Below are 22,994 nucleotides of genomic sequence, written 5' to 3' on the forward strand. Positions count from 1 at the left end.
AGGAAGGGCTGGTGGGCTGGAAGGCAACGGGGGCTCTGTGGAGGATGTCTGCGTCTGGTCGCACCGGCCTGAGAGATGAGCAGCTCCTACGTCCCGGCAGGGCATAGGCCTGGGTTCCGATCCTTCTACAACGCTGTCGCAGCTTCTCCAGTTTACAGGAGGGAGATCACTTCCCAAGTCACACGGCTGAGAGCAGCGGTGACAGGAGAGGAACCCGACTCTGTTGACTCCAGAACCCAGGTCTCTCTAGCCAGCCAGTTTGCGTGCTTCCAGGGTACGGATGGCTTGGGGAGCTGGTCCCCTACTGCCGTTTTCGAACAATAGCTTCCCTGCAGATGAGGAGGAGGAGGCAGGAGGCTATTCCCATTCGCCACAACAGGAAGCTGAGGCCCAGCGGGGGCCTTCGGGGGCAGATGGCAGGCAGGCGAGGGGACAGACCCCGGAGCGCGAGCCGGACCCGCGCCCCCCTCCCCCAGCGCCTGCGCACTGCGGCCACGTTCCCCGCTCAACCCCGCCCCCACCGCCCAGGTTTTCAAATTTGAAACCTGCTCCTTTTCCCGCCCGAACGTGTTGACCAGCAGCGGGAGAGGGCGGGGCCGCGCGCAGCCAGTAGTGCCTCAGAGGCTGCCTGGCCCCGCCCCGAGGGTGACGACAGCGAGCCGCAGGAGGCAGCGGGCAAATGGGCGAGGGCGCCCGCCCGCTCCGCCCTCGCGGGGCCCACGTGCAGCGCCGGAGCCAGGGGCCTCCCAGGGACCGGGGGACCCCAAAGCACCACTCTTGTACCCTGCCCTCCCCATCCGTACGGGGCTGGGAACTGAGGCCCAGAGACGCCAAGAAACCAGCACGGGGTCGCTGAGCAGAGAGGGCAAGGCGCAGCACCAGCCAGCCCAGGGGTTCACCCAAGGGCCAGGCCTGGAGCCGGCGCCCGTCCCAGCCCCGCAGGAGTCCGAGGGGACGAGCCGGAAGGCTCGCGGAGGCTGGGCTGCGGTTCCCCGGCGTATTCCAGAGGGGCGGGGCTCAGAGCTGGGCCGTCCCGGGGGCGGGGCGCCCTGGGGGCGGGGCCGGGCGCTTGTGTTTGTTGCACCGTGTCAGTTACATTGTAACAAAAGTGGTGCAGCCGCTCCTCCGGCCAGCACCCCAGGCCCGCCCGGCGCCAGCTGTCGCCGACATGGAACCCGTGGCTAGCAACATCCAGGTCCTGCTGCAGGCGGCCGAGTTCCTGGAGCGCCGCGAGAGAGGTGAGGAAGAACCCTTGGCTGGACTCCAGGCGGCGACCTCGCTGACACGGGCCTGGGCTGGACTTGGATCCCAACTTGAAGGATGCATGGCCTTAGGGGTCTCCACTCGAGAGGGGTCTGCGGGCAGTCGGCCTGGGAGGGGTTGGGGAAATGGCCCTCGCGCCAAAAGCCCCTCCCTGACCGCGCTGTGCCAGGGGCGCCCGCTGGGATCAGCCCCAGCCTGACGCGGGCGGGGGCTCTCTCTGGCAGAGGCGGAGCATGGCTACGCGTCCCTGTGCCCGCACCGCAGTCCGGGCCCCGTCCACAGGAGGAGGAAGCGACCCCCCCAAGCTCCTGGCGCTCTGGACAGTGGGCGGTGAGGAGGGCTGGGGGCGGCGGGGAGTAGGGGGGATGGGCGCCGTCCCTCATCAGGCCTCTCCTCTGCCCACTTCCTCCTTGTTGCTTACATCTTCTAGGCCAGGTACCCTGCTCTGGAGGCATTCAGACCCCTCCTGCCATCTCCCCACCCTCTAAACACACGCTTTTCCATTCCTTCAAGGACTATTTCTTGATGTGTCAGGAACTGTGAGCAAGACAGTTCTGGGTCCCGCCTCCACTCACCCCTACACTCCACATAAACCACTTGCTTTCCCCCACAGGTTTCCAATCCTTTTCGCTCCTCGTCTCAGCCTTTTTTGCACATGCTGTTCCCCGCAATTTGAATGCCTCTCCCTCCACTACCCGCTTTGAGTAACTTGTGTTGCTGGGCACAGCTCAACTGTCACCTCTGTCCAGGAATTCCTTCCTGACTGCTGGTGGGGGCCCTCATTTGGACCCCACAGCCACCTGGGCAGGACTCTCTCAGTATTTGGCCCCCTGTGTGTCTCTGCCTCTGCCTGGGGACTCAGGTGACCAAGGCCAGCACAAGGTCCCCACACTGGGCTAGTTGAGGCAGACATCTGTGGTGGATTTTGAGCCTCTGGAAACCCTGGGACTGAGGGGGTGGGTAGTAGCTAACGCCCCCTCACCGCATCCTCCCTGGCATTGGCAGGTCTGTGCACAACGAACTGGAGAAGCGCAGGTGAGTCCCAGCCCTGCCCTGACAGCACCAGGTCCCAGGAACTGCCTCCCTCTGACCTTCCCTTCCCTGCTGTCCTTCTGGCCAGCAAGGCTGGGCTGGCACTGCCCTCCAGACCCCTTCCTCTGCAGGAGGGCCCAGCTGAAGCGGTGCCTGGAGCAGCTGAAGCAGCAGATGCCCCTGGGGGCTGACTGTGCCCGCTACACCACACTGAGCCTTCTGCGCCGTGCCAGGATGCACATCCAGGTAAGGAGCTGACCCTGCATCCTGCGGCCAGCTTGCCAGGACGGTGACGCGTAGAAGTAGGGAGGGGCTGGGTGGAACTGGGGAGAGAGGCTTGAGGTCACAGCCCAACTGAGTGACATGGGACAGTTCTATATGCTTTTGGTTTCCAAATTTGTTAAATAGGAAGAAAAGCAGAAAATAATTCAGAGGATTGTTCTGAGGCTTAAGTGAGTTCACCCAATAAGCATTCACTGTTGTTATTACAGCTCTTGTTACTTCCATCCCAACTGTGAGACCCTGGGCCAGTCACTAAGCCTCTCGGGACTTCACTTCCTCTTCTGTGTGGGGGGCATGGCTGTTGAAAAGATTCTGTGATGGGTCATGTGTGAGGGTCCCTCTGACTGCAGAGGCCTGGTCCTTGCTCTACCTCTCCCCCATCCTTCAAGGCCTCCTGTTCTGGGTGATCTGTTCTGGTGCCACTTTGGGAGGCAGCTCCAGTGGCCAGGAGGGGAAAGGACTGAGAGGATGCCAGTCACCTGTCCTCGCAGGACCCTTGCCCTGCCTGGGCTGATCTCAGCGCCCCCTGGTGGACAGGGGTGGGGTGTGCTGACTCAAGCCCCGGCAGTCCCAGCGTGGGGACTAGAAGCGCCTTGGGACCAATACAGGCCTTTTCCTGCCCTCCTGGCCCTTTTGACAGAGGGACAAATGGGGGCACATCCGGGCTAACGACCAGGTACTACAGCTGAGGAGAGGCAGATTCAGAACGCAGGCCCAGGTCTCCTGACTTGCATTCTTTCCTTCAACAAGTATTTATTGAGCACCCACTCTGCCAGTACCAGGACCGTGGCAGAAACAGATCCACGTACCACACAGCAAATAAATCAGGTGTGGGAACTGTCCCACTGCCCGATGGGTGCCTGCATTCCCCTCATTGTGGCTGAATGAAACCCTGGCTGGGTGGTGGGCCCCAGTTTCTCACGTGGAGCTTGCCTGGCCTGGTTCTTGGAGGATGAGATGCCCCTCAGGTGCTGGCTGGCCCATGGGCAGGACCTGGGGATTACTCCTTCCGTGAAGCCCCATCACCCCTCTCCTGGACTCCCTGCTTCCTGTTTTGCCTATACCAGGCTGTCCTCCACCTTGCCCCAGAATATTCTTTGCAGCACAAGATCTGTGCAGGTCTGTCTCCTGCTGAAAACCTTCCATGGCTCCTGACAGGACCGTCTCAGTTCCTTACTCTCTGTGAAACCCAAGGCCCCTCACAACTCAGGCCTTGCCACTGGCCTGCTTTTTTGGTCTCATCTCCCCCCATTCCCCACCAGAACGCTTAATTCTCTGTGCTCTTCCCAGTTTCCCTCTACCTGGATGTGTCTTCCTTCCCCATCCCTGCCTGGGCAGCTCTTACTCCTTCTTCTACACCCAGTCTAAATGCCCCCTCACCCACTTCTCCCCTTGTTGGCTGAATGCAGGCTTCTGCCCACTAAGGGCTCCGCTGGAGGGCCCTTGGCCCTCCATCCCTGGAAGTCAGGGACGGCAGGGCTGGCAGAGCTCAGTGCAGGTGGGAGTGGGAAGGAAGAGATTAATACTGAATGAAGCCTTAGGGTCCTGGGACGGTCTTGACCAGGAGTTACAAACTGGTAGCCTGTGGTCTGTCGTTTTCTAAAAATTAAATTAGTTGGCAGCACTTAAAAGGACATTTGAGGGCTGGCCCCGTGGCTTAGTGGTTAAGTGCGTGCGCTCCGCTACTGGCGGCCTGGATTCGGATCCTGGGTGCGCACTGATGCGCCACTTCTCCGGCCATACTGAGGCTGCATCCCACAGACAGGAACTAGAAGGATGTGCAGCTATGACATACAACTATCTACTGGGGCTTTGGGGAAAAATAAATTAAAAAAAAAAACAAAAAAAACACATTTGACATGAAAAAAATTGGACTTTCAAGCTTCTCTTAAAGAAATTGGGAGATCTGGCAGCACTGCGCCTGTTTCCATGTGGCAGTAATTGGCTGGAACCTGGAGATGACCACCTCCTTGAGCCGTACACTCACCAGTCACAGTCCCCTGATCCCTGTTGCTTGCCATCAGCACATGCCCCCCTCACATCACTTGACTAGGCCCCAAGGCCTGTGAGAGTGTCCTGCCCTCCCTCCCCCACCCTTCTAGACAGAACTCAGAGGCTTCCTGGAGGATGTGGGAGCAACCCTCTGGGACCCAGATTTAGGGAGCTCCTTGTCTGGAGCAGGCAGAGTCACCAAGTGGTCATGGCCCGCTGCTGTGTGCTGAGCCCCCAGGCAGCTGACCCCAGCCCCTTGCTCCTTTGGGATCTGCAGAAGCTGGAGGAGCAGGAGCAGCGGGCCCAGCGGCTCAAGGAGAAGCTGCGCAGCAAGCAGCAGAGCCTGCAGCAGCAGCTGGAGCAGCTCCGGGGGCTGGCAGGGCCGGGCGAGCGGGAGCGGCTGCGGGCAGACAGCCTGGACTCTTCAGGCCTCTCCTCCGAGCGCTCTGACTCAGACCAAGGTGAGTGCCCTGAAACAGAGGGGTCACGTGGGCCGTGCGGGTGAGACCTCCTGACTGGCGTTCTTGCTGTGCAGAGGAGCTGGAGGTGGACGTGGAGAGCCTGGTGTTTGGGGGCGAGGCTGAGCTGCTGCGGGGCTTCACCACCGGCCAGGAGCACAGCTACTCACACTGTGGCGGCGCCTGGCTATGACCCTCGCCACCCCAGAGCGGGCCTCTGCCCTCAGACTACCCTCCACTCTGCCAGGCAGGAGCCTCCTCAAGCCTCAAGGGCTGCTCGGAGTCACCTCCTGTTGGAATGGACTAAAAGGACCCTTGTGTGAGAACAGGAGCTCTCCCCACTCTGCTGCTGGCTGCTGGCAGGCCCTCCTGGGAGGGGTGCCTGGGTCCCCCCTGAGCCCTGCAGGGCAGGCAGCTTGGGCCTGCACTGCCCTTCTAGGCGTCTTTTGTAGCACTTGGCTCTGCCGTCCCCATGGGGGCAGGAAGCCTCTTGGGCCTTCACATTCCTTCCTAGACAAGGGCCACTGGCCTTTGCCCCACAGATACTGTACAGTATTTTCATTAAAAGCCTCTTTCTTAACTTCCTGTCCATGGTTTTGCCTGATGAAAATGGGGAAACTCCCAGCCACAGACAAACTGGAAAAGAGGAAGTGCAATCAATAGCCACCACTAATACTGTTGACCGTGACAGGTGCGGCCCCTTTAACCCCCACAGCTTGGGAGGCCGTCTGTCCCCACTTTGCAGGGGCACTGAGGCTGAGTGATGTGACTAGCCTAAGGTCCAAAGCCAAGAAACAGTGGAGTCAAGATTCGAACCAAAGCTTTCTGACTCCAGAGCTGGGCTAACTGAACTCAACAGATATTTATTCAGTGCCTGTTATGTGCTAGATCTTGTTCCAGTACCTAGACACAGCAGAGAACAAAACACAGGTCTTGCTCTCGTGGAGCGTACAGTCTAGCATTTATGACCACGTAACCCACATGCTGTCTGTGACCCTGAGCAGGTCACTGCACCTCTCTGTGCCTCTGTCCTCAGCTGCCCAACGTGAGAATGAGCAGGCCCGGCTCAGATATGGATAATGTGCCTGGTGCACTGTAGATGCCTAACAGGATACCCCATCCCCAGCCCACCACCCAGACAGTAGAGAGAGCTAGAAGTTGCCTTTTAATCATCAAGTACGAGGGGGAGAAGGCAGAGGGACCTGAGCCTGGTAGTCTGGTGGGCCGCCGCCCCAGGGCCTGGGCTGCCTACACAAATTGCTGTTGCTGCTGCTGCTTCTTGGTGGCTGCCTTGCTGGCAAGGTCCTTGGCCTTCTCTGTAGCTGCCAGTGCTGTCTCCTTTGCCTTCTCCTTGGCTTCCTTGGCTGTCTCAACAAGAGATTTGGAAGGAGCCTCACCTGCAGCAAAGGGCAAGGGGCTGGCTTCAGAGGACGCCACAAAGACCCACCTAGTCACCCCCCGCGACATTCACCTCCTGTGGGCCGGGCCCCACTGGAAAGGCAGCGTTTGCCCCAAGGTACAGATGAGGCACCCCAGGCTTAAGAGTTGGTAGTGACAGCCCCATGCTCCACACCAGTCAGGGCAGCTAGGACTTGACCCCAGCCTCTGCCTGTGCCCAGAGCACTCACCTTGCAGCTTGGCCAAGATGTATTCAAAACCTTTCATAGTCTTGGTCACGTTGCTTTTGAACCGGGCAAGACCAAATTCCTGGCAAAATGTGGGAAGGGAAAGGATTCAGAGCTGCCCACTGACCCCCAGCCCAGCCTCTCTGCCAAATGCTCTGGGCTCCAGAGCCCCAGCACCCCCACAACGCTGCTCACCTGGACAGCTCTGGAGACGCCAAATAAGCTAGAGGAGACCCAGGCTTCCCGGCGGATTTCGGTCCAGCCACTGTTATCAGAGTTCACACAGTAAACACATCGTTCCTCCACCACCTGTGCAGGGAGTCGGGCCAACCACAATCATGTGGCAAAGTTCACTTTGCCAACTTGCATATAAATTTGATCCCCTGTCTCTTTTCACGAGAGAAAGCAAAAAAATGAAAATCCATTCCTTTCCCTTATTGCATCCCCAAGCTGCATTTCAGGAAAAGAGTAAGAACATAAAATAGGTTATTTTGTTCTCTAAAACCTCTCCTCTGACCCTTCAAACTAAAAGGCACGTGGAAGGCAGAGGGCCTTCCAGCTCCACCCTGGCTCTGGATTTTGTTTTGTTTTGTTTTGTTATGTCTAGACATGTGCAGTGTTGTTAGCCTGCCTTCCACCTATCGCAGCTCTTGAGCTCCCTGGCAGTCCAAATAAAAACGGAAATCTGGCAATCCTCACAGCTCTCATTATGAGAGGAGTGTGAACCAGTACTTTCAAGAGAAACACTTAAAACGTGTCTCATAGCTGGATTGAAAGACATTCTCACAACTGGATGGCTATCTTGGTTATTTACAGAACAGAGGTAATGCCCTTAGGATAGTCAGCTGGGAGGCCTTCAGATAACTCTGGGGCAGAGTATTAACGTGCCTACTCACTCTGTGACCTCATAGGACACTACCCCTCTCTGAAGCTCACTTCCTTCTTTGCACAATAGGGAGTAACAGATTAGCTGAAAAAGAGAATGAGCATTCTCTGAAAGCTTTCAGGGTATTCACATGTGAGAAGATACTGTAGAATGTTCTTTGAACTGTGGGCTTTCAAGCTTTTTGAAAGGCAAGAGATTAAAGGTATGTGGAACCTCTTTTCCCCAAATTCTCAGGAAAAAACCCATTATATAAGACAGATAAAAGTGCAACTTCTCTAGCCAACGTGAGGCAAGGGCCCCAGGTCCTCTCTCTCAGGCACATCCAAGGCACCCTTATGGCTTGGTGGACTGCTGGTTGAAAACCACTGCCTCCCTTTCTCAGCATCACTCCTGTAGGCCCAACCTATACATGTGCCAGGAACAGTGTGAATGCCCTGCATTTACTACCCGCAACAACTCTGTAAAACAGGTACCCCGCCCACTGTATGAAATGGGTTAAAAGAGAGGTCAAGAGAGGGTAGCCAACTGAAAAGATCATTAGAATCTGTACTCTAGAGCCATCATTCCTCAGTAACCCAGCTCTGCCTCAGACCATAGAAGCTCCCTCGTGGCTCCCTAGCCACATGTACTGGAGCTCTCTACTTTTGGGGGGACCAAGGAGGGTCTCACCATCAGCCGTGCGTGGTTGATGTTCCAGGTGAAGGTGGTCATGGTCTGGTTCTGTGGGTCCACAATAGAATCCTCCAGGATGTACACCGAGTGAGCAACATTGGCAGGAAACAGTCGCTCTGCCCAGCGGGGCATCCTGTTGGTCTTGGTCAGGAGTCGCCGGGACAGGAGCTTCTGGTCAGGGGTCACCTCCCGGTGCACTATGTCTTCCGTCAAGACATGTTTGCTGCAGGTGTCAGAGTGAAGGTGACCCTCTGGAGCCTGCCCCTGAGAGACGGCCTGTTGGGGTTCCCATCTGGAGCCCCCCAGCCCAGAATGGCCATGCCTTCCCCTAAACTTGCAGAGTGATCTGTGCTGTGGCTCAGACCTGAACTCGAAGCCCTTGAGCCTATCCTAGGGCAAATTCCAACTCCTGCCCCCTCGCTGACCTGGATTCCTGGGCCATCCAGCAGGGCTGGGTCTCATGATTTATTGCACCACCGGAGAGCGCCACAGGCAGAGGACTAGGCAAGCGCCAGGATTTCCAACCCCAAGGTCCCTCCCAACTCCTGTGCCGCCGGCTCTTCCAGTCTCACCACCCAGAGATGAGAGAACCTTAGACTAGGGCCTCAAGTAAACCACCGCCCAGGCCCAGCCTCCTTCCAAGTACCTTTGCAGGCCTGGCCCGGCCGCTTCCCGGATAGGGTCCCTCTTGCCCTACAGACGGCCACAGTGCCGGCGATCCCCTACCTCGGACTCGATGTCGAGTCTTTCCTGGCCCCACACTTCGAACTCCAAACAGCGAGGGGGAGGGCTGCTCTCTCCAGGGCCACGTACCTATAGGGATTCGGGTAACGCTGCCAAAAGGCAGCGAACACTTGGTCCCAGGAACTCCGGAGCACGCTCTGGCCCAGGAAATACTTCACCATCGTCCCAGCCGGGGCGGGCTCAACAACCGCGAAGCATCAGGGGTGCGGAGCCCGGGGGGCACGCGGAGGCCGGGCCGGGGCTCGGCGCACGCCCGCCAGGCTCGCAGCTCAGTCACCACTGCGCCGCGCCCAACCAGCCACCGCCGCCATGAGGAGCAGTCGGGACGCGCACTACTTCCGGCGCAGCAGCGCTGAACCCACCACTTCCGGCGCCTGTGCACGTGACCTCGTGGCCCCGCCCCTCCCTCCTCCCCCTGCGGGAGTCCAGGCGCAGCAGGCCGGAGGCAGGTCGGCGGGACCCCGGGCTCGGTGAGGAATCCGTGCCGGACAGCGCCTAACCGGGCGGGCGAGCGGGCGGCGGCGTGCGGCGCCGTTGAGGGCGCTGCCCCGCGCGCTCCCAGGCCGCCCCGGGTCCTGGGCTCTTCCTTCGAAGGAGCAGCAGCGCCCGGGACCGAAGAGCGGGGGCGGACGGGGGCGCTGCCAAGGCTCGAGCCCGACGCGGTATCTCGAGTCGCAGGTTGGCGCCCCGGGTCAGGGACTGAGGCTTGGGCGCCGCCTGCCCGACCGGAGATTCGGGTTTGCCTCCCGCCGCCGCTCAGGCCCCTGACGTGGGTGAGGCGGCCCCGGGAGCATGAGCGGGCAGCGCGTGGACGTCAAGGTGGTGATGCTGGGCAAGGAGTACGTGGGCAAGACGAGCCTGGTGGAGCGATACGTGCACGACCGCTTCCTGGTGGGGCCCTATCAGAACGTGAGTGCGCCCCGCGGGAACAGGCACGGGTGGGAGGGGGCCAGCTCACACCGCGGCCCTGAGCCCTTCGCTCTGGTTGCAGACCATCGGGGCCGCCTTCGTGGCCAAGGTGATGTCTGTCGGAGACCGGACGGTGACTTTAGGTATTTGGGTAAGTCCCGTGGGCAAGTAGTCCTGGGAGACCCCATTCTTGAGGAGGCTTAGGTCCTGCCTATTACTGACTGACTTGTGGCTTCACAGAGGCCATTTCTCTTCTAGACCCCAGTTTAAAAATGGGGGTGTGGAGGACCTGGGGAGTGCTCAGGAACTCAGGCCAGGTCTGAGCCTCCCCCTGCCTTTCAGGACACAGCAGGCTCTGAGCGCTACGAGGCCATGAGCCGAATCTACTATAGGGGCGCCAAGGCTGCCATCGTCTGCTATGGTAAGGAGGGTTCTGGCCTATTCCTCAAACAAGAAGGGGTGGGTGCCAGGCTGGCCTTAGAGAACAGCCCCTGACTCTTGGTTGTGTTTCTTGCATGTCCTATACCAAGACCTTACGGACAGCAGCAGCTTTGAGCGGGCAAAGTTCTGGGTGAAGGAACTGCGCAACCTAGAGGAGGTAGGCAGCGAGACCTCACCAAAGGACCAGGAGCTGGGGCGCTGGTGGTCTGTGGGGGTGACCCACCTTGTGTTCTGCTTCAGGGCTGTCAGATCTACCTGTGTGGCACCAAGAGTGACCTGCTAGAGGAGGACAGGCGGCGTCGACGTGTGGACTTCCATGATGTCCAGGACTATGCTGACAGTAGCTGCTCCTCAGCTCCCTGGGGGAGGGGGAGGGAAGTGGCTGCTTGGGTGGGTCACAGAAAATAGGGACTGCCTTGGCTGCCATGGCAAGATCACCTGGGAAGGCTTTCTAGCCTCCCTGGACCTGTGGGGTCCAGAAGATTCCCTGAACTGCTAGCCTTCCCCTTTGTCTGTGTCCACCTGATTGTCAGATATGAGGCCTTAGTCACTTCTCTTTACAGATATCAAAGCTCAGCTCTTTGAAACATCCAGCAAGACAGGCCAGAGTGTGGGTGAGTGCTGTCTTGGGCCTCACAGCAGGAACAGGCAGGGCACCAGAGGAGGCAGGGAAGAACCTAGAGAGCTGGGTCACTGGGTGATCCCAGGGCTACTGGGATTGGGCCCTCACTGACCGTCCTTTTTCCTGCCAGACGAGCTCTTCCAGAAAGTGGCAGAGGATTACGTCAGCGTAGCTGCTTTCCAGGTGATGACAGGTGTGTGCTTCCCTAGCCTCTTTGGAGACTTCCTCCAGGCCCACGGCATCTGGCCCCATTCACGGAGTTACCCGATCCCCCAGCAGAACGGTGCTGAGCTACCATCTCTCTCTCTGACAGAGGACAAGGGCGTGGACCTGGGCCAGAAGACAAACCCCTATTTCTACAGCTGTTGTCATCACTGAGTCATCACTCATCTGGCCTGGGGGAATTAAAGGAATTCCTCCAGAGGGGCTGGACCTAGCTCTTGTCCGGGCCTGGGTGGTCAAGCGTTTGAGCTACCCCAGGTCCCCATGGCAGCAGAGGTGGCACCTACCTGTGCTGGCCCATGGAACAGAGGCAGCATTGGGCTGACTGATGGGCATGAGGGTAAGGGCTGATTTGGACCTCAGGCTTCTGCCCTGGACAGCACTTGTCTCTGCGGATTACTTAAGTGGCTTCTGATTTGTAAATAAAATCAATGCACTGTGAATCACACTCACCCCTTTCCCTGCTGTGTGGACTGGGTGTCAACAACCTAGTTCTTTCTGGGGCCACCTGGCTGGCCTCATTTCCTACATTAAGGCTCCTCTCAGGTCTTATTTTCCTTTGGAAACCAAGTAACTTCACCCCAGGGTTGCGACTGAGATAATGGAGAAACAAAAGGGCCCTTTCCTATTCTTTAGTGGGGGCAAAGATAGGGTGAGAGATTGGGCAGTGGAAAGTTCAGTTTGTTCCTGGTGCTGAGTAGAGCAAAGCAGGCACTAAATGGTGTCTAGAGATCAAAGGGTCAAGCACTTCCACCTCAGACTGGCTGGCTCTACCACATCTGTCATGTCTAGGTCTGTGAGTTATGCCTGTGGCTCAGATCCTAAGCTTACCAGCAACATCCTACAAAGTGGTTCAACAGTAGAAAAATCATAGGTTCTGCAAGACAGAAAGGTCTTATGGATCCAGACTGGGATCCAGTTCAGCTACTAACTTAGAAAAGGGACTTGAACTCAGCCTGAGTTTCTCTTCTGTAAAATGAGGTGAGCACTACCCAGTTCAGGACTGTGAAGATCAAGAGTGAAAAGTAACTCTAGGACTAAATGTTTGTCTTCCCTCACTCTTCCCTGGAGAGCTTTTTGCCCAAGGGGCAGGAAGTTCAGGACTAGTTCAGAAGAGAAGGCAGACTCCCAAGTTTCCCCCAAAGTGTATTTTTGGACCTTGGAGATCCAGATATTTCTGAAGGATCTGGTGTTACTGTAGACAGGGCTGAAGCTTCCTGTTCAACCAAAATGAAGTGTATGCAGCCCTTTCCGGTATGAGAGGCTTGGCCCCTTTGCCTCTGCTTTCCTGCCTTAGGCCTGGGCTGGGTCCTCTGCAGTGCCCAGCACCTGCCTCTGAAGAACTAAAGACGTGGCCAAGATGGTCAGACTCACACTCGGTAAATTGGTTTGGTTCCACTTCCTTTTTTAAAATGAATTCCTCAAAATACCCTTCCTTCATGGTTAATATATATAGGCTTCCTGTGTAGGGACTGAAACTGACACCAGCCACTCCCAAAAGAAGTGAAAAGACATTCCAGCAGCTGGTGGCTACTGGCAGGAAACACACCACCACTCCCATGAGGTGCTTGGAGGAAGGGCTTGGCTCCACTGTGTCCCCACCTGGGAACTATCTCAGGGGCTGGCTTCTGCTCTCACCCCAAACCCATCCTCCCTCCTGTTAAGCTACATCTCCCCACGGACAACAAAACAAAACACAGGGCAAGGGCCATAAGAGTAAAGTTAAACTTTACTTTACAGTAATTTTTTTCTATATACAAAGAATTACAGTACATGTTTATGGGGACTCCTAACACAGGGCTCCCCTCTTTTTCACTAGGAGTTTCACTTACAGCTGACAATCTGTGGGGGTGAGGAGGAGCAAAAAAATCAGTGATGGACCTCAGCTGACCCCCCCACCCCTTTCGTAAAAATATAAAGATAGATGTCTATTGTCAGCTTGTTTCTTTGCCAAGACTTAGAAAGCTGCTCTTCCTGTGTGAGCTCCTGTGTGCTGCACTCACCCATCTTCAACACATTCTCACCTACATGCACACACAGGCAGCACCCCCTCAGACTTGGACACTGCCTGTTCTCTGCCCCTACCCTGGAAGTCTAAAGCACCGGAACCATTCATCTCTCCTACTCCAGGGGTTCACCTTCTGTCGACACAGCTTTGCTTGACTTCCAGGGTGTTACACCTGAAGCCCCTCAATAGCCTGATGTTTTGAAAGGCATGAGAAAGCAGCTCTAGAGAAGGGACCACATACGAGTTTAACATGTGCTGTTTTTGCTTATGTTGATAGGAAACATTTCTTCTCAGGCTGTGGATTTCTAATTAAACTCTTTTCCACTTAAGAAATATTACCCTTAATCTTCATTAAGCAATAGAGGTCCTCCCATGAGAGTGGAAGAGGTAGTGAGGGGCAGAAGGTAACCGAGGGAGACCCCACAAATGGAGCTTTCTACTGACCTGTTCCAGGCAGTGTGGACGGAGGCTATGGACAAGGTGACACCAGCCCTGAGAAACTCAATGGCCACCCTCATCTACCTACGGCATCTCTTCCACTTCTGGATTGCGCTGGACCACTCCAGGGTCAGGTGCAGGCTTCATGGAGGCTCTGCCTTCTCCTTCTCTAATAGAGCCTCAAAGAAACTGTTTTACATTAAATCTCTTCCTCCCAAACAGGAACCTGGGTTTCTCAAGTCGCCAGTCCCTCAACCCTTGGCAGTGCTTGTTTATACCAGGAAATTAGCACCATCATTACATTTTTTTGTGTACAATTATCTATTCTTATTTCAATTTATACTACAGCAACCTCTGGCCCTGCTGCACTGGCCTAGGAAGCTCAGCTGAGAGCTAACTGGCCACAGCCAATGCAAGTCTCATGCAGCAGCTACCTAGCTCTAAATGATCTGGAATGTCTAACACATGGAACAGCCCAAACATTATTCAACAGAAGGGGCTTGTGGGAGCTCCTTTCCTGCCATGATCTGAGAGGGTAGGACTCTGGGCCACTCTGACCTCCTGGCTGACAAACCCCAAGAGGATGACAATATCCCCCAAAAAAGCCTTAGGAGAAAACCCGCTTTATAGGAGCTGAGGGCAAAATCCATCCACGTTTAAGCTCTCTTGACTCCTCTCCACGGGGGAAGCTGCCAGGACCAGATTTCCTGCCACTCTGTTCTCACAAGGCGACCTGGGAGACCAGCTCCAGTGAGTAGACACTGGCGAGCCTGGGAAAGGATCGCTGATGCACACTTCATGCCCTGACCGTAGTGTGGGGTAGAGGATGTTAAGAATAAAATCATTACTTTCATCAATGCTAAAGATGTAGATTTCGTAGTTGAACAAGGAGGATCAACAACACAGTGATTTAAATCACCTCAAATGCAGTAACTTTGGGGGGCGGGAGCAGATATTTAAAAACTTGGATGCTTTTGTAGCAATGACAGCTATTTTGCTATTAGAATGGGTTTGCTCCTGTAGAAGCAAATGAGGCTTTGAAATCTAATTTCAACACTTTCCATACAATTTTCCTGACTTAACAGGGCTAGGAGAGGTATTGGTTCTCTAGCTACCTATGGAAGCTATGGCTTCCCCCTCAAAATGGCTTCCTAGGGAAATTGGCTTAGAGGCAGACTCTCTTGAGATCCCAATTTCCAAGCACTTGGCCAAGGACCAAAATACCATCCTGGAAAGAGCAGGAGTTTATAAGAGGAAAGATTTCCTTTTAACTGCCAATCCATACCCCCTGGAGAAAAGATCTCGGAACAGGCTCCAGGAAAGTCCCCGAGGGCCAGCAGGGTCACTCCCTCTCCAACAACTGCAAGTCTCACTTCCCAACAGTCCTTCCGACTCTGCTTCTAATTGTACACTGATTGCTTTCCTGATGTTAACAAGCTGGATCAGATGCTGCTATCAGTGGGCCTGACAGTTGAATTTCTAGTTTCCATTCAACCTGAGAGGGTGTTTCAATGGCCCTCACGAAAGCCTGGCTGTCCGTTCATGTACATAAAGAACTGACCCCCCCTCTCCCCCTGCAAACAAAGCACAGCTCAGTTGTTTTCCCAGGCAGGTCTGGAAGGAAGTTTCCAGTGAATGGTGAAGAATGGAAAGAATCAAAACAAAACCACAAAGTGGCCAATCATGGCCCACCTTTCCCTCACTCCTTCCTGTCCTGTGAGACATTTCTAGAGTGGCTGTCAAGTCAATTACCTACCAAAGCCTACTTCAGAGAAGCTACTTCAGGATCAAACTTCTCCAATTTTTCTTTTTACATAGCCTGCACACAACCCCTCCCCCCCCAAAAATTCACAGTTTATTTCATGAAACAAAGAGCTACGGTAATTTAACACATAACAGGGTGAAGGATTCTGACAGTGCAGTGCAGATATCTTTTTCTGATCACAACTACAGATGACAGTAGAGAAGAGGGCACAGGACTGGCACCAAGCAAACCCTACTCATACAACCTAAGAGGTCAGGGAAAGGGACCTACTAGCTGCAGTTATATACTTATTCTCACACATGATAAATACTTAATATAATGAACTTTACGGTTCTGGGTGGATTTCTTTAAAAATATCTTTTCCATGATTTAAAATTTTTTCAAAAGAAAATAAGATGCTTTGTTTTCTCTTCCTTTTAAACAAAGAGCTTTTCCTCTCTGATGATGTGGGAAGAGAGATAGGATGAAAATAGAGAACTAGGCAGGTGGAATTTAGAGGAGCTTCTGGGGTCTGAGAGGCAGGGATAGGCCCCTAAACTTGGGGCTCCCCTGCCCAGCCTCGTGCCTCCGCCTGAGTTCAAGTGTCTCAATACCAGAGACAGACTTTGGAAAATAAAAGCAAATTCTTCTTTAAATTTTTATATAAAGCGCAAATGCTTCTATAACAACTGTTCCCTCCTTAGAAGTGATGGGAGTAACCTCAATAGGAACCTAGGAGGAGGAAACTGGGACAAAATACAGAATCCTGTTGAGGGTGTAAAAGCCATAACTGAGACAGAATGGCCAGGAGACGTTTGGGCCAGGAGATGGCCTGTTGGCTAAAGCTGCTGGCTAAGTTGGCAAAGCAGAGAGGTAAACATGTTTGGTCTAGGGACAAAGGAAGGGTGGGTGAAGGGGAAGGAACTGGCCAAACAGCACTTCCTGTTGGCAGTCGGCGAGCTGGGTGAATGGTAGGGCAGGGTAGCACCAACAGATTTCCCAGCCCTTGGGCCCCAGCTCAGGGCAGCAGTAACAGATAATCAGCAGTTATGAGGAGTCATCTCTTAGACTGGACATTGCTCTAAACGCCACATCTTGCCAGTCCTAGGGGAAGGGTTCTGGCTTGCCTCTGAGCTAAGTCAGTAGGCAGGTGCTCTCAAGAGAGAGCACAGCAATTCTCAGGGAGAGGGTGGTAGAATCCACTAATGAAGAAGAGGACTCCCTCCATTCAAGTAGGAGGTCAAAGGATCAGAAGTAACTTTCTACCAGAATCTGGCACTCTCCCTGAGCTGGTGGAGGATCTAGCCCAGAGCTTGCCAGAGATTCCCTATGTCCACTGCCCGAGATTCTGAAATCTGAAAGCACCTGAGTGTTTGGGGGACAGGCATGAGGTGGGTTATGTAAGAGTAAAATCGGTAGAAAAGAAAGGTAAGCTTGCCAATTGACTTCTTACACTGCAGGAAAGCTAAGTCCTCAGATTGCCCAGGCCCCCCAAGCGGATGCTCCACCAAGGACACATCTTCAGACTCTGTGCAGCCCAGAAAGCAGAGGCCTGAAAAGCCCAGCTTGGACTCAGTGCAGCCCCTTCCTGCATATAGAGACCTCTGCATGAGGGTGCATGCGTACACACGCACACCTGATCAGGAGACACTTACTCAACACAACCACTTCTGGGACCACAAAGGACCTTACAAAATGAGTCTGGAGCCCTAGGGCTCCTCAGAACTTCCTGTTATTTCCTGGTCAAAGGTTCCTGAAAACGGCCTGAGAACCCAGGCAGCACATTAGGCTCACAGAGATCAGGTCTTATTTATCTTTGTATCTCCTGTCAGTGACTAGCACCTGGCCTAGCACACGTGAATGCTCAAGAAATCACCACTGATTTGAATGGATATCAGTTCCTCCCAAGGGTTCATCAGGTGCCTTCAGTGGGGCTCTGTAGGGCTAGGGTAATAGCTTTGGGAGCCCCTCTACCTTCCAACCTGACCAGCGGAATTGAATCCCATGCTTGACTCCAGAGTGGACTTTTTATTTCAACTTGACCACATGGTAAAGGTTGGGGGAAAGAGACCCAAATCTGTCTGTCTCCTTGGCTGAGGCCCACTTGGATTTCCATACATGATTCATACAACCACAAGCCCCCACTGGCTAATGTCACAAGAGTTCTGAGTGTTGGGATTAAAGAAAGAATGACAGTGGAAAAATGTTGGGGTCTATCTGTTTTTTAAGGGGGAAAAAGAAAAGAGGATTTCCCTTCCCCAAGAACTCTGGGGGCAGCTGGTCTGGTCATATGACGTTTACTGGTATTATTTCGGTTCTGACTCTGCACATCTGTGACTAGGAGGACCCTGGTTAAGAGCTGGAAGTGTATTTTGCTCTGGCTTAGGGTCTTGCCCTCTTCCAAAAGACCAGCAAGTCTGTGCCAAAGTCTGTGTGCTCCCAGAGGACCAGCAAGACTGCGCCAGTGTCTGTCCAGCCACCATGGGCCAGAGCCCTGGCCCTGGTGAGGCCTTTCCCAGGGCCCAGGGACTCTGCTCTGTAGTTGCCAACTTCTTCTCTTCAGTGGAGAGGGATGATGGGGCCTTCCCAAGAGGCCTGAAGGACTGCCCACTCTTGGCAGCAAGTCCAGGTAGTTGCTGGACTCCAGCCATCTGCTTCACTTGTTTCACCAGGCCCGGTGCTTGGCTGGGAGGCCCTGGGGTCTGCTCAGCCCCTGGGGGTGCTCTTCCTGAGGCCTGAGTTGCTGACTCATATAAAAAAGCCTTGGCAGAGGGCTGAGAAAGAAGTCTGGCCTGGGTGAGCGATTTAACAGCTTGCCAGGGGTGCTCCAAAGGGGCTGCTGCTTTCCCAGGTGGCTGAAGGACAGAATCTGACACACTGGCTCTCTCAACAGCTCGCGGTATCTGCCCCAGACCTTTGCTGGCAGGCCACGAGCTAGACTCCAACACTGGCAACTTCTCATCAGCCTGTGGTGTGACCTCATGAGGAGAAGGTGCCCGCTCCTTCTGGCGAGGAGTTAGGTCTATGAGATCCATCACCAAAGCAGCTCTATTTTTTGACTGAGAATTCTGGTCCACGGGCCTCAGTGCTTTTTCTTTAGCTACCAGGGTCTGGACCACAGCTGATAGTACTTTGTCAGGAGGTGGGAGTCTCTGGGACAAAGAGGCATGGGATTTGTCTGGGAGCCTGTCTGAAGTCTGGGGTTTGGGACCGCTGGGGACTAGCAGTCTTTCTGGCGGTGGAAGTCTCAGGCCAGTAGGGACTAGGGTTTTCTCCACTGACTGGGGCCTCGGGCTGGCAGCACCTATGGATTTATCCAGCCTTGGGTCAGCTGTCCCCAGAGGTCTTTCCAGTGGTAGGGACCTGACTGAGGTTGAGGAGCTTGGGCCGGTCACTGGAGAGGGTTTGTCAGATAGTTGGGGTCTTGGTCTTGCCACTGCAGGTGGCCTGTCCAATGGCTTCTGGCTGGATACCAAGGATTGGGGTTTGGTCCCTGACCCAGCAAGGTCCCTGACCCTATCTACAGGCTGGGGCCTGGAGTCAGTTCTCTCAGGAGGTCTTTCAGGCAGCGGTAGCCTCTGACAAGTCCCAGCCAGAGCTTTTTTTGACAGCGACAGTGTCTGGTTGGTGTCAGCGGGTGGCTTGTCCGACATCTTGGGCCCCTGAGCAGCCACTCCTGACGATTGCTCAGCCAGGTGAGTACTTGGGCCTGGAGGCAGCGGTACTGGGGGAGGCACATACTCACGGATCTCCCCAGGTTCCAGAGGGTTGGGCCCACAAGGGTCATGTTCAGTACAAGACAGACGCCCATCCAGTTTGGAGATAAAGAGCATCCCTTCCCGATGCTGTTTGCAAAAGGAGCTGGGACACATCTCACAGAAAGAGGCTGCTTCCTTCCCACAAATGTCACACTGATGCCAAGGACACTCCCATTTCCCTGAAAACACAGATGTGAAACAAAAGCTTAGGAAAATAAGAGATGCATATGAGATGGGCCATGGTTCTAGAACCAGGTCAAAGGAATGATTTCAAACTGCTGCCTTCTGCAGCGACACATGCCACTTCCCTGGACCTCCCCTATCCCAGGATCTCACCTTCCTCTTCTGTACAAGGCATAAAAAAAATACAGCCAAGTATCAACTGAGTATCAACTAAATACATAGGCAGGAGTAATTCTTTATTTTGGCACTATTGCCAGCAAGGAGAAAAACCCCAAAGCTCCCCTTTAGATGGAATGTGAAGATATTACTTTCATATTTTTGCAAGCTCTATTTGTCCTATATAGCCTTTAAATATTCAACTCTAAGCAGAAAATCTCAGCTATTTAAACTCCTACTTATTTGGTTATTAGTAGGAACAGGGAGCAGATATACCAATGTGAAAAATGGAAGCGGATTTATCTTTGCCCAATTTTAAAAGTCTTGAAACTAGCAACAACTTTACCTGTGTTGTCCACAAAGAATCAGTGGAAAAGACGCAAAGCTAACCTGAGCAGTTATCCATTTGTCCCCATTACATGACACCTGAGTCTCTGCCATGGACAGTGTTTCCACCCCAGCTCCTGCCAAATAAACTATGCTAGACGTTGTTCCTGGCTCATAGGCAAAATCAGTTCTATCACAGCCTGTGCCACCTATGGCCCTGAGTAACTGATTCTGAAACAATTCCCCATTTTCACATCCTGGCACTGTCAGGTCAATGTTATGGCCTTGCCCTCACACTGCCTCAGTTTCTATTATTTCATTACCCTGGCAACTGAAGGAAAGCTAATTCAGGAACAAACTCCTCTCACTCCCACCCCAAAGTTCTTCTCTTTCTGCAATTCCTGGAGGCAGGCCACTAGTGATGTATAATCTGCTCACCCAGAATGGCTCCCTAGTGGTTTCTCATCTTGTCATTTAAAACAGATGGCACATGTAAATCCCTTAACTGCTCTAACCCCACATCACCACCCAAAGGTTAGTAACTTCTCCAACCACAAATTCCTGGGTACCATATCTGCCTAAGCAGCTTTCTCATGTGTTAACTGATACAGCTACATCTCCTTCAGAGGAAGAATGTGCTGGGAGGGAGGCTAACGGTGTCAGTCCATACCTCACTGACTAGAGTGACCCCAAACTCCACTCTGTCTCAACCTTGCTTTCTTTAGAAACGGAACATGATTTAGAGGTCTTGAAATCAGAAAACCTGGCTTTCAATCCAGCTCCTCCATCTATATGCTCTAATGTGACAAGTCATCTCACCAAACTTAACTCTCAGTTTCCTCATCTGCATCATGGAAAGGTGAAAAGGTCTCATCTTTATGGGTTGCTGGGAGGATAAAATAACATGACATAAATGTAAATAAAGTGCTTGACACACAGCAAGTGAGTTTCTGTGCCCTTCTCTACAATCTAGGGTCCTGAGCCTTTGTTGTCATTTATTTCCAGAATGAGAACATGGACCAGACCCTGTCAACATTATGCATGGGAAGACCAAAGGGCTCTGAGAATCCTGACTAAGAACAAGGAGCACTCTGAATGGATCATGGCACCAACCTGCTGGTCGCTTGGTTAGATTGAGACAGTCTGCATGGTAAACTTTTGGGCAGCCTGGCTTCTTACAGGAGACGAGCTGGCCAGCATCCCCACAGCTGAAACACTCATCCTCTCGCTCCTTTGTGATTTCACCCTGGGTCCTGCGCTTCCCCTGTTGCTTCTTCTTGAATTTCCTTGACTTCTCTTCCGTGGCAATGGGTTGATTCTAGAGGTCAGATATTGAGCAGTCAGCATTCTGTCGACACATTAGTTGTGTGATCTTGACCAGGTTAACTATCCTCTCTGAGCCCCAGTCTCTCCTCTGGGAAGAGACTGTCCTCATAGACTGTTGTAAAGGTAAGAGAAAATGCAGGAAAGGCACCTGGCAAATCATAGGTACCCAATAAAGGGCTGCATTAATTGTAACTTTTTTATCAATTACTTCTGCTATGTGAATGAAATAAAAGAGAAATGTGCTTCTCTTTGTTGACACACAAGACTGGTGTTACAGGTCACCCTTTCATAAGTTTTAGTTTTATGTTTGTCTAATTTCAAAACTAAAGAAGACTTCTCTAGGTGTGTGCGCGCACATGTCTTAACTTATTCAACAAACCTTCACTGAGCACTTAGTATGAGTCATGTGTCAGGAAGACACAGAAAACTAATTCATGGTCCTTGCCCTCAACAAGCTATGAATCTTTAAGTCAAATTAGGTTCATGTCCACCACTCCCCAAAGCAGGTCCTGTTGCAATGAACAGGTCTTCTCTGTGCTCCCTACAGCCCACACTTGGTCACCAAACCCCATGGTTTTCATCATATTATCTACCTTGGCCTAGAAACATCCAGGACCAATCTGATTTATTATTAGCCCACACTGATCTCCTGCCATTTCTAAACTTCTGCTCTTGAATTTGTCTCATTGATACACGTGTGAAATGCTACACAGACCTTAAGGATATAGAAACTGACATCCCCAGTGCACACAATACCATTAAACTTGGGTTAAACTCAGTTACTATTTTAATTTACAGGGAGTAAGTCAACTGGCCATCTTAAGGAACTAAGACCATTTAACCAACCATCTGAACAAAAGACAAAACAAAATCCAATAATATAAAGATAATTTTCCTTATTTAATAAGATAAAATAATTAATGAGTGTTCTTCATCTTCATGTGTTATTGCTCAAAGTGATTATCCTCTTTAGTTATTGGTTTCTATGCTAATTTGCATTTTTTAGTCCTTCATCTTGACTTCATAATCAAAAAAGCATAATGGGAAATACCCAATTAGAGTTACTGTGTAGTCTACTTTGCATCACAAATTAAACTTCAATTTTCAATGTGAGACTTATGATAGAGAAATCTGGAAGCATCCAGATGTTCATATATTATGGTCCATCTATTATATAAAAAATTTAACAGTCACTACAAATGATGGTTAGGCAGCCCTGGTGGTCTAGTGGTAAAGATTAAGTGCCTTTACCGCCATGCCCTGGTTTGAACCCCGGTCAGGGAACCGTCTGTCAGTCGTCATACTGTGGTGGCTTCCTGTTGCTGTGATGCTGAAAGAAAGCTATGCCACCGGTGTTTTCAAATACCAGCAGAGTCACCGATGGTGGACAGGTTTCAGTGGAGCTTCTAGACTAAGACAGACTAAGAAGAAGTAACTGGCCACCCACTTCTGAAAAAATTGGCCATGAAAACCCTATGAATAGCAGTGGAGCATTGTCTGATATAGCACCAGAAGGTGAGAGGATGGTGCAAAAAGACAGACAGGGTTTCACTCTGCTGTATACAGGGGGTGCTAGGAGTTGGAATAGACTTAACAGCACTACCAACAACAAAATGATAGTTAAGAAGACTATGTAACAGTAAGCAAAATTTTTTATAATACCTAAGAAAAGCAGGATACAGACTTGTAAACAATTCTTAACAGTTATGGAATTAATAGTTCAGTTAAAGTGCACATAAAAAACAAGGAAGACACAACAATGTTTATCCTTTGTTACAATGTTAAGATCATGGATCCTATGTTTATCTACAGTGTTATATACTACATTTAGAATCTTAAATTCAGTATCAGATTCTTTGATATCTTGAGAGAGATACAGACACAGATACTGAGAATCTAAGTAGCT

The 22,994-nt window shown here is 52.6% G+C and overlaps 4 protein-coding genes across 18 annotated transcripts in view; 2 read left to right on the forward strand and 2 right to left on the reverse strand.

The window, feature by feature from the left end:
* Positions 1-699: 699 nt before the first annotated feature.
* MXD3 (MAX dimerization protein 3) lies at positions 700-5,607 on the forward strand. 3 transcript variants are annotated; one of them, XM_087429335.1, is made up of 6 exons: positions 700-1,238; positions 1,488-1,593; positions 2,035-2,134; positions 2,269-2,541; positions 4,847-5,030; positions 5,105-5,607. In XM_087429335.1, exons 1-6 carry the CDS (start codon positions 1,169-1,171, stop codon positions 5,218-5,220), a joined length of 849 nt encoding a protein of 282 aa, XP_087285461.1. In that variant the 5' UTR covers positions 700-1,168; the 3' UTR covers positions 5,221-5,607. The 3 variants fall into 3 exon arrangements, with proteins under 3 accessions (XP_087285461.1, XP_087285460.1, XP_004428527.1); XM_087429334.1 differs by lacking the exon at positions 2,035-2,134 and having other exon boundaries at positions 705-1,238; positions 2,269-2,298; positions 2,388-2,541; XM_004428470.3 differs by lacking the exon at positions 2,035-2,134 and having other exon boundaries at positions 708-1,238; positions 2,269-2,298; positions 2,427-2,541.
* A 258-nt stretch (positions 5,608-5,865) lies between these two features.
* Positions 5,866-9,267, reverse strand: PRELID1 (PRELI domain containing 1). Of its 2 annotated transcripts, none has more exons than XM_087429333.1 (5): positions 8,937-9,267; positions 8,208-8,433; positions 6,848-6,961; positions 6,656-6,734; positions 5,866-6,424 (listed from the first exon to the last, which is right to left on the reverse strand). In XM_087429333.1, exons 1-5 carry the CDS (start codon positions 9,113-9,115, stop codon positions 6,276-6,278), a joined length of 747 nt encoding a protein of 248 aa, XP_087285459.1. In that variant the 5' UTR covers positions 9,116-9,267; the 3' UTR covers positions 5,866-6,275. The 2 variants fall into 2 exon arrangements, with proteins under 2 accessions (XP_087285459.1, XP_004428528.1); XM_004428471.3 differs by having other exon boundaries at positions 9,024-9,263.
* Positions 9,268-9,366: 99 nt separating this feature from the next.
* On the forward strand, positions 9,367-11,591 carry RAB24 (RAB24, member RAS oncogene family). Of its 2 annotated transcripts, XM_004428473.3 has the most exons (8): positions 9,373-9,863; positions 9,946-10,014; positions 10,206-10,284; positions 10,394-10,461; positions 10,545-10,644; positions 10,868-10,918; positions 11,057-11,119; positions 11,240-11,591. In XM_004428473.3, exons 1-8 carry the CDS (start codon positions 9,747-9,749, stop codon positions 11,302-11,304), a joined length of 612 nt encoding a protein of 203 aa, XP_004428530.1. In that variant the 5' UTR covers positions 9,373-9,746; the 3' UTR covers positions 11,305-11,591. The 2 variants fall into 2 exon arrangements, with proteins under 2 accessions (XP_087285463.1, XP_004428530.1); XM_087429337.1 differs by lacking the exon at positions 9,946-10,014 and having other exon boundaries at positions 9,367-9,863.
* Positions 11,592-12,859: 1,268 nt separating this feature from the next.
* The window catches only part of NSD1 (nuclear receptor binding SET domain protein 1), a 164,797-nt gene continuing 154,662 nt past the window's right edge, over positions 12,860-22,994 (reverse strand). For all 11 annotated transcript variants that reach the window (XM_087429331.1, XM_087429327.1, XM_087429325.1 and 8 more), the window contains 2 exons: positions 20,876-21,080; positions 12,860-19,275 (listed from right to left, as the gene is read on the reverse strand). In XM_087429331.1, the coding sequence (XP_087285457.1) occupies positions 17,645-19,275; positions 20,876-21,080 (1,836 nt within the window). In that variant the 3' untranslated portion in view covers positions 12,860-17,644. The remainder of the gene's footprint in view (positions 19,276-20,875; positions 21,081-22,994) is intronic.

The sequence above is a fragment of the Ceratotherium simum genome, chromosome 4, assembly GCF_057802395.1.
Source record: "Ceratotherium simum simum isolate JZ-2026a chromosome 4, ASM5780239v1, whole genome shotgun sequence".
NCBI lineage: Eukaryota > Metazoa > Chordata > Mammalia > Perissodactyla > Rhinocerotidae > Ceratotherium > Ceratotherium simum.

Coding starts and splice junctions, on each gene's coding strand:
- PRELID1 (XM_087429333.1), bottom strand. CDS start 9,115: ATGGTGAAGTATTTCCTGGGCCAGAGCGTGCTCCGGAGTTCCTGGGAC. Junction 8,434..8,936: donor GACTCGACATCGAGTCCGAG/GTAGGGGATCGC, acceptor TGACACCTGCAG/CAAACATGTCTTGACGGAAG. Junction 6,735..6,847: donor GCGTCTCCAGAGCTGTCCAG/GTGAGCAGCGTT, acceptor ACATTTTGCCAG/GAATTTGGTCTTGCCCGGTT.
- RAB24 (XM_004428473.3), top strand. CDS start 9,747: ATGAGCGGGCAGCGCGTGGACGTCAAGGTGGTGATGCTGGGCAAGGAG. Junction 10,015..10,205: donor CGGTGACTTTAGGTATTTGG/GTAAGTCCCGTG, acceptor CCTGCCTTTCAG/GACACAGCAGGCTCTGAGCG. Junction 10,645..10,867: donor TGTCCAGGACTATGCTGACA/GTAGCTGCTCCT, acceptor TTCTCTTTACAG/ATATCAAAGCTCAGCTCTTT.
- MXD3 (XM_087429335.1), top strand. CDS start 1,169: ATGGAACCCGTGGCTAGCAACATCCAGGTCCTGCTGCAGGCGGCCGAG. Junction 2,135..2,268: donor TGGGGACTCAGGTGACCAAG/GCCAGCACAAGG, acceptor TGGCATTGGCAG/GTCTGTGCACAACGAACTGG. Junction 5,031..5,104: donor GCGCTCTGACTCAGACCAAG/GTGAGTGCCCTG, acceptor CTTGCTGTGCAG/AGGAGCTGGAGGTGGACGTG.